Here is a 14,875-nt window from a genome sequence, read left to right as displayed (position 1 = left end):
TGCTAAATGCATATGTGTATGCATAATATTGGAAATACTTTGTGTTTTAATGAAGTTATTTGTCTACATAAAAATCTTGAACTCAAACTTAAACCTTTGACCCATATTAAGGTTATTTGCCTTTGTATTGTCTGCAAAACAATAAGGTGTCATGCCATTTCTCTCTGACCACACGGTATAAACCATCAGCTTAGAGAAGAGAATGAACTGTGCTTAGATCAGTGCACACCTTCCCATTTATCTAATACAATATATTTTTTAGAATTATAACTGGCCACTCAATTTTGAGGGAGAGCACAGTTTTTTCCAAGTTTAAACATATACAAATTTGACAAGGAACCACAAATAACCGAGAAACATCAGTAATAACTAAGAGAGTTTAAAAGGCTTCATAGAGCTACAGAGTCGCTGATAATGCTCTCTGGGTCTGTCAATAGAAACAGGTATTTAATCATTAGATTCACTGTTAATAAACAACATATAACACTGGCCTCCTGTCTGTGGGAGAGGATTTAGTTAAATAATCACACAAACTGTAGCTTCTGTATTTTTGCTTTTATTGCCCTTCAAAGACAAAAGAAAATGTAGGCCTTACCTCAGGCACGGCAGAGGCAATAATGGCATCAAGGACACTCAGTGAATAAAGAGACAAATGTGAAGGTGATGTTATTCATGAAACTTGATTGACAGAACATGGAGAGTTATAAAGGGAATAACAAGAAGGGATAGGTTCACAGCTACCTGGCTAATTTATCTTTATGTGTTTCGCATCATCGCTTGGCCACTGATAAGCTGGCACTGGAGGAAGAGGAAGAGGGAAAGGGAATGAAAGCTGAAATGGAGAGGAATACCAGGAGAGTGAGGAAGAGGGGGGTGATGAGGGTGTACTTCAGAGGTGTGCAGCACAGTGCAGTGTCAGTATTCAGGAAAACTGTCACACATTTACTAACCTGAAGCAATCTTTAGGCACAACTCCTGCAAGTCTTTTTAGTTCATGTTCATCTCTTCATTCCTGCTCGCCTTGCCTCACTTCATCTCCTCTCCTTTCATCATCCCTTCTCCCCTCTCCTCTCACTTCACATTCACTCTCCTCTCCTGTTCTTGCTTTGCCTTTCATCTTCCCTGCTTGTATTCCTTCTGCTCTCTCACCCTCTCATCATCTGCCCATCACTCCTTTCCTCTCCTTGTCTGCACTTCAACTCTGCTCATCATTTCTCACCTTTCATTCCTTTGCTTAGTCTATTGGAGTGCTCCCACAATTACTGAGTGTTCACACCAAAAATGTACTGTGTTACAGTAAAAAGTGCAAACAATGCAGGGCCAGCATTATGGGTCCATTAGTAATAAGACTTAGTGGCCAAAAGATAACACTGACAACACAGTTATTGTAGAGAATTTGTATTGATGGGAATGTACAATCATAGACTGGTTGGACTTCAAAGAATCAGAATCAGCTTTATTGGTGTGTACACATACATCCAGTACTTACTAGTGATGCGTGGACTGCAGTTATAACCGCAGGGTAAATCTGCTGATCGTACGGGCCGGCTCATAAAGATAAACATTTCAGATTAGTAGCACATGGGGTCGGTGAAATAATAAATCAATAATGAAGAAAAGCAGTAAAATAATGGCAACAAGGTGTCCTGAAATCAATCACTGCAGGCTCGGGATGCAAATGATCCTTCTGTATGTGTAATATGGCACTAGAAAACCTTTCAGTCCAACAAGGGGGAAGCAGAGTGCAGTAGCATGCCACCGTGGGTCCAGTCCAGACAGGCGAGGCCTGAGGCTGAGCCAGCAAAGCAGGACTCTCCATATGCTCCCCGGCAGCATTCTGCCGCCAGTAATCCAATAGTTACTTTTTTATGCTTAAATGGGTCGCCAAATATATAATATACCTGGACGGCCTGCTCAAGTAAAGTCTACTTAGTGATTTATTTAAAAATAGCCTACTTCATTGTAATATGTCATCATGCTTATATCCCACAGGAACCAGTAGAAAGGGTGTGCCCCTTGCTGGTGCGGATCTCCAAATTGGAGTAATTGGGATTGGAAATAGATTTGGATAACGTAATTTCTTCACATAAAAGTTAAGAACAAGGACCACAAAGCTGAAAACTTAACACATAAACCAAGGCTGCCATCCACGGTGCCATCAGTCACTGTGTCAATCCTGCTTCAGTCCTCAGACCTTTATCAAGAAAGTATTTCATCTTACGCTTATCACTCAAAACAAAGCTAAGACACATCTTTAACTCTTTAAAGTTTTCACATCACATCCTTTAATCATCTGTCACAACAAGTGAGAGGTACAATTATACCATTCACATTACAACATAATCGACCAGCACCTTCTCTGGACAACTCAGTGTGCTAACATTGCATTACATTCAATTTGAGTCAGAACATTTTTACTGACGATCCTGCATTTTTTCATTGAGACCCTGTGTGTTATAACCCCTGCTATTTTAAGGCAGTGTTGTCATTAAAATGAACGAGGGGGCTGCCTTTTTAAGCAGTACTAGGGTCTTAAAATTAAGCTTTTTTAAAAACAGTTTTGGGGGGTTAACTCTGAAGACAACACCCTCCCATTATTGTGTGTATAGGAAACACAGTCTTTGAGAAACATAAACCTTCTCAGACAAAGTTGTGTATCAGTAAACTTAAGAAGACTACTTTTTATCAAATTCTCTGTAATCACTTTTTTTGAGAAAAGAATCTGGTGATATTCATTATTGTTCTTCCTGTCAACACATCCTGCAAAAAGATAAAGATATTCTCAAGATAGCGTACACTTAAACTGATTTTGAATTTCTTGGTGGGCTTTTTTTTTCGGTGGCTAAATTGCATTTTGCTGCTGCCCCGCAGGACATTGTGAAGCTTCTGTGCCAGTTCTCCTGTCTGCTTCTCCAAGCTAAAGGTGTGCTACCACCATATACTGTAGGCAATACACTGACTATAGATAAGTACCTCATACAACCCCACATAAAAACATCCAAACTATCCATTTTATTTCACATATTTATGATTAAATATGATTCAAGCTGATCACATTGTACAGCTACCATCAACAAACTGTACTTTGGTTTTCTTTCTCAGACAACTTTGTGATGATTAAAAAAGTGATTTTATTAGTACACTGTTCGCCTTATATAACAGGTAGTGTTATTTGTTACATAGCTATGTTCTGCTTGTTCCCTTGCTTGACAACATACAATAAGATATCTGAGAACAACTTATTTGTGAGTCCAGATGTACTAAGAAGCAAACTCAGCAGAGAAACCATTGCTACAAATTTAGTGTTTGCCAACCAAAAGAGGATGAAGAAGAATTTAGCCATTTTTCTATAGTTCATGTGTCTTTTGCAAAAATTACCTGAAAAAGTAGTATGGACACTCCTAGCATTCATGGACTTTCACATCATCATTATCATCCTTTGTCAGGTCAGTTGGCGAGATGAAAGTTATCAACCCTCTGCTTTATTCTCCAAAGGAAGTCAATGAATAGGATATGGGTGTAGGTGTTGGGTGGATCCAAGTGTTGTAGTGTGTAGTGGAGGGATATGTTAACAGTATCCTAAACAGACCCATTCGCTCAGTAAACTAACTGATAACTTTCCATCAGAGAGTTGGTGATGAATTTACAATAAGAAAGGAGAGGCAGGAGATCTTATTTGTTACAGGCATTATGGTTATGAATTCTTGACGTACTGGGGTACTGTACATTGGCAGAAATAGTTGTTGAGAGAGTTAGTGAACATTGGAGCCGGTTGAGCTGCACAGTGGTTGTGTACAGCTGGACTGATCCTATCCAGGCCTGCTAATTTACTATTGTTAGTTTTGGGTGTGAGTGGATAGTAATCTGGGGCTGGAGACAGTTCAAACCTCTGAAAGAACTCTTAAGACGCTTTTCTAGTATTGTACCATTCGAAGCTAGGGATATCTTAGAGCCAGCCGGTGTTAATGACTCTAGTTCTCAAGACAGAAGAGCAAAAATAATTAGCATTTCTACTATTGCGCCAATTATCAAACCCACCCCCGTCGCTCATCCCACACCGCAGATAACATAAACTACAGACTTGTCAGATTCCTGTAACTTAAACTAGCCATACTGGAATTACAGTTTGCGCAATTGAACAATCCATAACACAAGTAGGCTAAAATGTGTTCAGTGTAATCCCTTTCGCTCTTAAACTAGCAAAATAACGAAACGTGCTGATATAATCTGCCTTCGGTGACCCGACATGGCTGCTGGCCTTACTACTTTTCAGACTCCGTTAACATATTGCTCAATTGAACAGATCTGGTTTCCCCGTTACACACATGATACTCCTAAATCATAACGTATGACTTTGTAAGATTCCTCAAGAATCATACTTTTAATTTCAGCTGATATTTAACTTAAACAGCTCTTCTGTGAACTAAGTTAAGTAAAATTAAGTTTAAATGGTATTAAATTAAATTATTTCAGAGTTGTGATTTGATAAGTTAATTTAAAATGACTGATGAGGCAAATAAATTATTCAACTGTTTTCTACAGCGGAGGAAAACCTCTGTTAACATATTTTTTATTAAACAGAGCCAAGCTGACCGATTAAACTTGTACTTTTCCTAAAAGATCATTTATGATTTATTACCACTCATAAACAGACACTAACTAATTCAGCTAACTGATTCAAACATAATTTGCTACAAATTGTATATAAAGTCAATAAACATGATGCCCAGATAATGCTCGTCTGCCTCGCAGTTTACACATTTTTACAACTGCTGATTTATTCATCCTCTTCCCAGAGTGAACAGATGATGTCCTTGTTTGAACAATGGAAAGGCTATGGCATAGTTATAGTGTTTAATCTTTCCTCATCTCAGCTTCCCTTCTCTTCCTAACTTTGCTTCAAATCTCATCTCGACATCTTATTTTTTCCTTGGCTTTGCTCTTTGCTCCTCTCTCCTCGATACTATTCTCTACTCACCTTACCTCACCTGTGCTTTTATACCACCTTCCTGTGAGCAGAATAACTCTCTCCATCAGTCAATGTCGATGCACACTATACAAGTTTCTGAGCACCTGTGTGTGTGTGTGTGTGTGTGTGTGTGTGTGTGTGTGTGTGTGTGTGTGAGAGAAAGTTTTTTCAAAGTGGAGGCCTGCACTTCAACCTCCTTGTTGTTATGCTCAGAGCAATCAATAGAAAGCGAGGCTTCATCACAGTGAGAAAAACCGTAGCTCAGCTGTCACAGTACCCTACAAAACAATGACTCAGTGTGCCCCGGGAGCTCCGTTTATGTGAGTCTGTGTGACACCCGCTCTGTCTCCATGTGTGCTATTTTGCACCTTAAGCACATCTGTGAGCCAGCCACATAGCATAACCCTCACACACATACACCCTGAAATCCCCCGGGGTCAAGTCCTCACCTTCATAAAGAGTGCAGTGTCAATGTCACGGAAAGTCACTGTCAGAGCAGATTAGATCAGCCTCATTGCATACATGCATCCCAACTGGCCACTGGACACTACAGCCTCCGCACAGTTTATGCACATACACAGAGTTAGAGGTGTTAATAGTAGCATGACAGTAATGTTCCTGCTCCTGGCCTGATCTTCTGTCGAGACACAGTCTGAATGTAACTTCCTGTGAGAGCTGTATCATCTTAAACATGCCCTGATAACATGTTCACAACTGCATTCAAACCAAGGCATACACATTTCTAAGATCATGTAGGGAAATAAACACACAAAGAGAATAACAATTAAAATACCAGATATGATGACTGTACATGCCACACTTTCCGACCGTCATTGGGTTTAAACTTTAAACCTTTATAACGTCCGCCGAGGAAGTTATGTTTTTGGCTCGGTTTGTCTGAAGGAATACGGAAATACTACTGACCCGCTTTTCATGAAATTTGGCTAAATGGTGTAACATGGGACAAGAAAGACATATTTAAATTCTTGGGGGTAATTATTTTTTACTTTCGTTAACAGTTGTTTCTAACTGGAATAATTCAAGTAAACGGCCCAGAACAAGTCTGAAACACTCAATGTATCGTTCAAATAAAAAACAACACATCCATGTTGTTTCCATGTTACGACTTAAAGCTCATGAACACACCGAAGTTAGAAGGACGCCTTCACAACTCTGGAAACGGGAGCAGCTGAGGACCTCTCCAAGTGACATTCCAGTTCCTTTTAAATTATATGTGTGTTAGCACTGACATTCTATGACATTCTTTTAGCAGTTAGCAGGTTTTGATGATTGGTTTATATATTTTCAAGTAGAATGTGGTGTCTTTTGTTTTGGGTGCTTTTGTGTTGTCTGTTATTCAGGTTGGATATTATTAGACTGATCAGATGCCCCAGTTTAATGACACTCATCTTGAAAATGATCCAGTATAGATGTTGAAGTTAAACCCGGATTAACTTTCCCGGTCAATGTTTTTTCAATGCCTAAATGTCATGTAATCATCACTATAACCATGAATAATGACTGTATTTAAAAACATAATATGGAATAAAGTCATCAAGTCACATTCCAACCAAATTTAGCAAAGTTTTAACATGGATTTCTAGACTTAATTTGTATCTACAGATACATCATCAAGGGGAAAACCTCAGCTTGCTTTAGAGCCACGCTTTGCCCAAGTACCTATAAACACAATATTCACCAAACCTTTCTTATTTTAATCCCAAACTCCAGATGTGGAATCTCTGTGTATTTATGTACTATGTATGCTTTCACTTTTTCAAGTAAAAGACCAACAGTGGCTTGGCAGGCAGCCAACTCCATTACACCTAATCCAACCATACAGTGCATTATCAAACAGCAACTAGGAAAGAGACATCAGCTAGCAGGTACAAGGGAGGACATCCTCACTGCTCTAATGTAACCAGGTTCCTCAGAGAATCGCAGAATGTGTTCACCAGCAGGTCAGTAACAACGTATTCAGAACCAGAATCAGAATCAGAATCATTTTAATTGCCATGTAGGTTTTCACCTACAAGGAATTTGCTCTGGTAACATTGGTGCATAAATATATATTTTTTTACAATTAACAATATATAGAAATATAAACAGTAGGGGTAATGTAATGACGCCTCTTGCGAAAGGACACATCTTGAATACTTAAACACTAAGGAACTTAAACTCTTGGGGGTTATTAATCTCATTGTGTTACGTTATCTTTGATTGTTTTGTTTTTTTGTTAATTATTTTTTATTAATATATATTTTGCATATATATTTTATTTTCCTTAATTTTTACCCTAAATTGTACTCATGTAGATAACCTTTGTTATTAATGTTACTTTATTCTTTATTATTACTTTTTTTTTGTATGACTTACAAATGAAATGACTATGACATGACAAAGGAAATGACTGATTGTGTATAAAAATGGTAAAGTTAGTGAAGATAGTCCTTGGGTAATAAACTAGTTTCTGGAACGCACGTTGAAGGACAGAGAAGATTGAAATGCGAGTGACAGCAAAACAAAGAAGGCTGAAGACCTTCCTCAATCATGTTGCCTTCAGGAAACGTAGGTACCGTGAGAAGTATGACTCAACACTTTCTATACACATATTCCCGTGATCAGTACCAACAGCAGTATAAGAGCAATACACTGGGACATATTCAGCAGTTCAACAGACACACTATAGGATCTGACGTTTCCCACTTCCACCCAGCACTGTGAACGCAGTATTCACTTCAGAAATCAGAATCAGAAATCCTTTATTTGTCCCACGACGGGGAAATTGACATTGTTACAGCAAAGGGCAAGAAAGTAGAGTGCCGAGTAACAATTAAATAGAATAAACAAATAGCCGGCACATATGGAAAAGTGACACAGCTCTCTAACTGCCTGTCCATGTTTTATAGATCTAACCCATGCCTGTCATATGAGGAACATATAAGCTCAGCCTCACACTGTATTTTAAACTTTTAAATGTCCTTTTGATGATGATGATGATGATGATGATGATGATGATGATGTGAAAAAACACATGCAATGCTTCGTTTCCAGCTTTGGCACATTCCCCACCTCAAAACGTATTTTCCCGGTTTGTTTGTCCTTATGTTCCAAAAATGATCCATTATCAGAATATTTAGGATCATTTCCAGAGTATCTACATAATCGCAAGCGCCAAGCGAATAATACGTTGCATTCACAGTGCAATGTGGAAGTGGGAAACGGCAATTCTTAAAGTGTATCTGTTGAACTGCACAATCTGTCAGTTTATTGCTCTTATACTGTTATTGGTACAGAGTACGGTCTAAGACCGCTTGCTTAACAGAATTTTGTCACTGCCGTCAAGATCAAAACTGATCAAAACTATTGACCCAGATTTAGCTCCATAGATCATCAACTCGGTAAATGAACCCAGGGTTTCTCAGTCTGGCGCGTTCACATTAAAGGGCCGGGGTTTGCAGCATATGACCAATCATAAACAGGGACAAGTGTTCTGTGAGCAGAGCGTCATATTTCACAAATGAAGAACAAACTATAATATTATACAAATACAAAGAAGTTAAACACAATCCAGCGCAAAGCAACAGTTTAAACTGTCAAATGCAGAAAGGTCAGCTGGCGAAACATGTCCGACTGTGAATGTGTAAATTAATAGATACATGATATCACTGCCCATCTACATTTGTGTATTCCAATAAATGAAGGTGCTATAGTTAATGTATTATAATAGCGCTTTTCCTATCTTTGCAATCTTGCTTTAAGACATAGTAATAGGCGGCTGTGGCTCAGGAGGTAGAGTGGTCGACTACCAGCCTACAGTCAACATGTCAGCATGTCCATGTGTCCATGGGCAAGATCCCATATTGCTCCCATGGTCAACAGTGAACTACTGTAGAGCTGATGTACACCTTGTATGGTAGCCTCTGTATAAATGTGGGTAAGTGCTGACATGTGTTGTAAAGCGTGATTGCAAAGATTGTAAAACCGTCATATAAATGCAGTCCATTTAACACATGTTAGCTAGAGTCAGAGGCTACCATACTGCTCATCAGTACACACACACTGAGAACAATTTGGCGCACTTCGATATGTTGACCGCAGGGTGAGTGGTGTATGCTGTAGGTGTTTATTAGATATGAATATAAATCTATTTACAGCTTTGAATTATGTTCTTATATTTATTTGCTCCCAAGTCCGTTTTCACCACCAGTGTTGCAGCTGAAAAATAAGACTAAAATATACACAAAAAATGTGTTACATCTAAGCAACACATTCATTTAATAGAATACACACATGTAGTTATAGTCAGATACACGCCCTATATGAGGCTATGATATTAAAAAGCTGTTAATTTACACGCTCACACAGTCAGAGATTGTTTGAAGCTCTTCTTCCTGCATTTGTCAGTTTAAACTGTTGCTTTTAGCTGGATTACGACTTTATATAGACAATAAATTCTTAGTTGTATCTTAGGATCGGCAGACAGAGCTGTGATTGGTCAGCAGGCGCTGCTTTCACACGAGTTCATCTATTATCTGGAACATAAACTGCTCCGGAGCAGGTTAGGTGTGCAGCATGAGTTACCATGGTGATCTACCCTGGTAAGAAGGACTGACACCAAGCAGGTGAACCCTGAAGCTACCATACTAACCCCAAATCCTGCTTCGTAGTACAGACCTAGACTGCACTGTTTAATTGTTTGCCAACCAATATAGGAGATAATTACCTCCCTGCTCACCCATCAGTGCATCAATGGAAATGTTCCTATAGACCTCAAAGAACTCCTCTCATCACAAACCTCCACACGCAACCTCCGCTCCACTAAAAAAACCTTGCTCCATCCCTGCAGTACCAAGCTCCACACCATGGGGGATCGGGCCTTCTGTTCAGCCGCTCCTCACCTGTGGAATTCCCTCCCAGACCACTTGAGGGCTCCACAGGCCACAGACTCCTTTTTTGTTTTTCAAACCTTGTGTTGTTGTTGTTGTCTTTTACTCTGTAGCACCTTGGGATTGCTTTTAGCCATGAAAGGCGCTTTACAAATAAAATGTATTATTATTATTATTAATGTTAGACTAACTAACTGACTACTTAATGAGCTAGCAAACAATGTTACGTTTTGCTGAGGAAAGCCCCCCTCGTTTATACCAGGTCCTGACAGCATGCACATTTATTTATTTCAATTTGGGTAAGCAAGTATCTCCATATTGATTAAACTCTAATAAAAATGTTTTTTAAACTGAAGAATCCCTGTGCACAGCAGTGGTTCACCTCTCTCCTGGCTGCCAGCTGGTGCAGGGTAAACCACATTAAACCAAAATAAATCTCAATTCCTGAGCGGATACAAACCAGAGATTAGTTCTTAATTGTGCTGTAGAACTTTGCTTAATTCTAAATCTGGAGCTACACATTTTAAATCTAGTTTTGCTAATTTCTGATTAGAACTAATCTCAAACCTACACGTAGGCTTAATAAATAAACAGTATATGATGGGCAAGAGCCGTTTTTCAGGTGTTTTTCAGCAGTACTAGGCACTATAATGATTGGTATTGAAAGAGGATCCCTTCGATTACACAGCATGTTACTGCCCAGTAATACATTAAAATACAATGCCGCTGGTAGGCGTACAGTACAAACCATACAATGCAAACAAAGAAGCATTTTTTGTCGCCATGTGGACATGACTTTGTCCTTTGTGACCTTATTTTTATCCTCTTCTCATTACATTGCATACATGGACCGCCATTTTTAAGGACACTTAATGTCTGATTATGTAATCCATTATCAGACAGGAAATGCATCAGAGGTGTCAGACATGAATATATTAAAATGTTATAATAAGCAAATACATTAAAGGTGTTCAGTGGAACATCAGATTCCCTTGATGTATCACTTTGAATGGGATATAATGTTTTTGGAGCATCGACAGCAGGATGGTTTGATATCGTGTCTGGAACCAGTGGTCAAGATTTTTCATTTTATATTTCTATCTCAGTTTTCCAAGTGATAATATTCCTGACTAACTTTTTCCAAAAATGGGTTCCAACATAAACTCAATATAATTAAATAATTTATGTTTTTTAGCAAATGTTTGTATGTCTTTAGTGTGTAAAAGGTGTGCATGTCTCAATGTTTCCCACATGCTGAACAGCTGATTGTACATCCTTAAAACGGAAATCCAAGATGGTGATATAGTTCCAGGCCTCAGCAAAACATTTTTTATAAAATGTAAATAGTATCATTTGTGTTGAGGATTGTATTGTCAAATAATCCCAAAGCAGAGTATGTGTCTGAGTGAAAGTGAAGAACTTGCATTACTCTTTTTGAGATTAAAAATGTAAACATATGAAGTCAACGGTTAGCGTTTCTTCAGTAAAAAACATAAAGTTGTGTTTAAGTAAACATACAATTTGTGGGCAATCTAAAAACAAGCATGTTGGCAAATTAATTACACTCAGTACGATAGATTGTTGTGTCTTGCCAGAGTATGCAATGGCTGTAAAAAGACTGACATTTGCAATGATAAGCCATTATATCTGAGCGCAACACATGCTTTATTGTTTTTTAAATTCATATTCATAGTGTTCAGTGGAAAGCAGGACTAAATCCTTCTCTCAGATTCACACAGAAATAGACTTTCCCAGGTCTCTTATACTGCATAATAGGTTCAGGCACATTTGCTTGATCGCTTCTCTGAGGTTGGTCTCAAACGCTTTCCTTCCTGAAGAATATTCAACATTTTCTGCACTTATTTGCATTCTCGAAGAAAAATGGTTTTATAGCCTTTTTAAAAGAATGTCTAAAAAACAATTCAACTGCTGAAGGTTAGTAACTACAATGCAATGTAGATCTGTTAGGGGGGAAACCAACAGTGCAACACTTACAGCTATATCTAATAACATGTAGAATATACAGACATTACCAAATTTACGACAGAAAAAACAGCTACAAGCAGGTTGTGATTTTTGCAGCTTTCTATGCTCATGTATATTAGTATAGAGAACGTAAATGTACTTAGAAGAGGGGGAGATATAAGTTACATCTCATTAAATAAGAGAGGCTCTCTACATCTATACAACCAAAACAGTCTGAACTTGAGGGAGTTATCTGATTGTTTGTTATGTTGGAAATTGTAATTGCAAATGGTTTGCATTCATACAAAGCACTTTACAATTTTCCCTCAATTTTGACACACTCACTGATGGCAGCAGTCTGCAATGCAAGATGCTGATTTGTGCCGTCCATCGGAAGCATTAGGGGTTAAATGTCTTTAAAAAATACTCTCTAGTTCTGATATAACTGATGCTAATGTAGCATCTATGCTAACCTCTTTAGGAGCCACCATTATTGTTTTGAATGAACAGTTGCCTCTTTTTGTCACACACACCTAAACTCCTCACAGGACACAGATTGGGCTGTAAAATGATAGTTCGGACACAAACGCATTACTTAAATCCTGACAAGATGGATTTTTGTGTGATCTTGTGATATTGTAAATATCCAGCTGCTGTGCAACGTAAGTTGATTGAACCGCCAACTGTGTCAAGTTGTTTTCACATTTCATGTACTCCATTGTCCTTGTGTTGTACTCATCGGATAGTGTGATGCTTGTGGAATTATTTTGTACCTGATGAACATGTACGACAAATTTAAACACTAAGGCCATGACGATCCCATGCCCATCCTTTACAGCAGTTGTCCAAAACCTTTCCCACCAATTCTCTGTCAACTGACAAGGAACTGCCTGCACATCTGCCCCTCATAGCTTTACTCATTTCACGCATTTCACTGACTAGCCTGTTGCAGACCTTGTCTTCGAACAAAGATCAAGTAAACTGCCTTTTTACCTTACCAACTCTGCCTCTACATTCTGCTTATGTATTCAAAATAACAAGAAAAATCCCACAATCAGATAAAGATTCCACAAATAACATATTAGAATACACGCCCTTTCAACAACTGTATTCTGAATACTGCATAAAGCATGTTGCTGCATCTTCAGCACTGCTGAACTTTGTTCCCAAGTTAGTAATCATTTCAACAAGACATGAAAAAAACAGCTTAGGAAAAGTAATTGATCAAGTAATTACTCCATGAAAAGGCATTAAACAAGCTACAACAAGAGGTTAAGGAATGCAAAGTGGATTTTTTTTGGATCTATGCACTGCATTGGAAGAATAACTATAAAGACAACTTACCTTTCCAACATATTGAGATTCAGGTCCGATGTGTTCCTCCAGAACAAAAAACTGGTTCCAGATCCAACCTCTCTTAAGCCGATGGTGGGAATCCTTGTCCTTCTCCAATAACTTAGTCTTGTTCCTCTTTACTCGGATTGATGGTCTGAAGTCGGATTTGGAATGGGATTTAGGATTGGACAGTGAAGCTGAAATGGCATTGTAGTAGGAGCTGGGGTTCATTGTACCAGATAAGTCTGACGTTTGATTAGGACTAGGTAGTGAGGATAATTTAGTGTTGAGGAATGACTCAGAATTGGTCTTACTCCCAGTTACTACCTTCAAATTGGAGAATGCCTTTGGCTTTGGCTGCGACAGTAATCTCCGCCTTGGTTTTGGATTTGTTTTGGGGTTGGTTTTGGAAGTTTGCTTACCTCTTGTCACCTGATTAGAATTCGATTTGTATGCCAACCCCTGCCTTGAATTAGAATTTTGTTCTATGGACGCATTCTGTAGCTTGAGTCTACTGTTTGAGCTTGATGTGTCCGGGGAGATTGCAAGTGAAAAGTTTGAATTGGTGTCATGCCTAGGTTTTAACTTTGCCTTGCTCCAGAGGTCCTTGCTGGAGCTCCAGGGCAGGCTTGGCTGCAGTGGGGAGATACGTTTTTCAGGACTAGACTTTGGAAGTAGGATTGGTTCGGGCAGTGACTTGAGCCATTGATAAGGGTACAGGCTGGGGTTGGGGTTAGTGTGGGGGCTCAGATCGACCCGGATCCCATGACAACTCTGGGAGACAACACATAGGAAGACCACAAGAGGAAAAAGACAGGAAATTGCAGCCACGCCGACTGGCACTCTCATTGTAATTACAAAACAGACCGGAAATATCTTCCCCTGTCACTTCCACTGTGTCATACCACTGTGGGCATAAACAAACACTCGTACACATCCACAAATGCGCTCAAACACACAGGTGTACAGTCCTTTTCACAGTGCAGAGTAGCCTGGAGTGTCCACATGGTGCGGTCCAAAGGATCATTTCGTACAGTTGCCTCAGAAAAATTAAAAATAACTCCATAATCTTGTTCAATATGTTTAACTGTGTGTGGACAAGGGATGTGTCTAGATATGTCGCATTTTTCTTCCTCCCAACATTTTTCCAACAGATGACGAGCATTTGGATTATTTTGAAATACTCACGACGGAAATCATCCTTTACTTTACTTTAAAATCAACATGAAAGTAGGTACAATTAGTCCATATACTTGTAGTCAAGTCCATGGTAAACTTTTGCTTCAACAACAGAATATAAACCAAGCCCAAAAGCTGTAGTCCTTTTTCTTCATGTTGAAAGCACAGTCAAAGGCTTATTGTTGGGTCAAAGGCTCATCAAAGGTATGCACACCTGAAACAGAGAAGATGGAATCAATGAACAAAGGAGAACAAAACCACAAATGGACACATTTATTTACATTGGCTCACTCTTTGGAAACCTCTTTATGCAATTATTTATAGAATGCAAATTTCAAGAAAATTGTACCACTCAGCAAAGTTGATATAAATATACTGAACTGTTTTGTAAAAGTAGAGCAAGTGTCACCACCAAGCTCTATTTAAAGACAATTTTGTTGATATATCTTAAGCCTATTATTTTTTAGCTTAATACTAATTGGCAGTTTTAACATAACATATCTCTGCAATCACTTTTCAAAATTACACAGATGGGAGT

General features: G+C 38.7%; 1 protein-coding gene across 1 annotated transcript in view; it reads right to left on the bottom strand.

Moving 5' to 3' along the window:
- Positions 1–14,007, bottom strand: part of LOC115022967 (cadherin-18-like) — a 112,398-nt gene extending 98,391 nt beyond the window's left edge. Inside the window, exon 1 of the mRNA XM_029454091.1 lies at positions 13,168–14,007. Within this exon, the coding sequence (XP_029309951.1) occupies positions 13,168–14,007 (840 nt within the window). The remainder of the gene's footprint in view (positions 1–13,167) is intronic.
- Positions 14,008–14,875: the final 868 nt, after the last annotated feature.

The sequence above is a fragment of the Cottoperca gobio genome, chromosome 17 (assembly GCF_900634415.1).
Source record: "Cottoperca gobio chromosome 17, fCotGob3.1, whole genome shotgun sequence".
Classification (NCBI taxonomy): domain Eukaryota; kingdom Metazoa; phylum Chordata; class Actinopteri; order Perciformes; family Bovichtidae; genus Cottoperca; species Cottoperca gobio.
The sequence above is the reverse complement of the archived record's forward strand: the minus strand, read 5'-3'. Positions and strand labels throughout refer to the sequence as shown.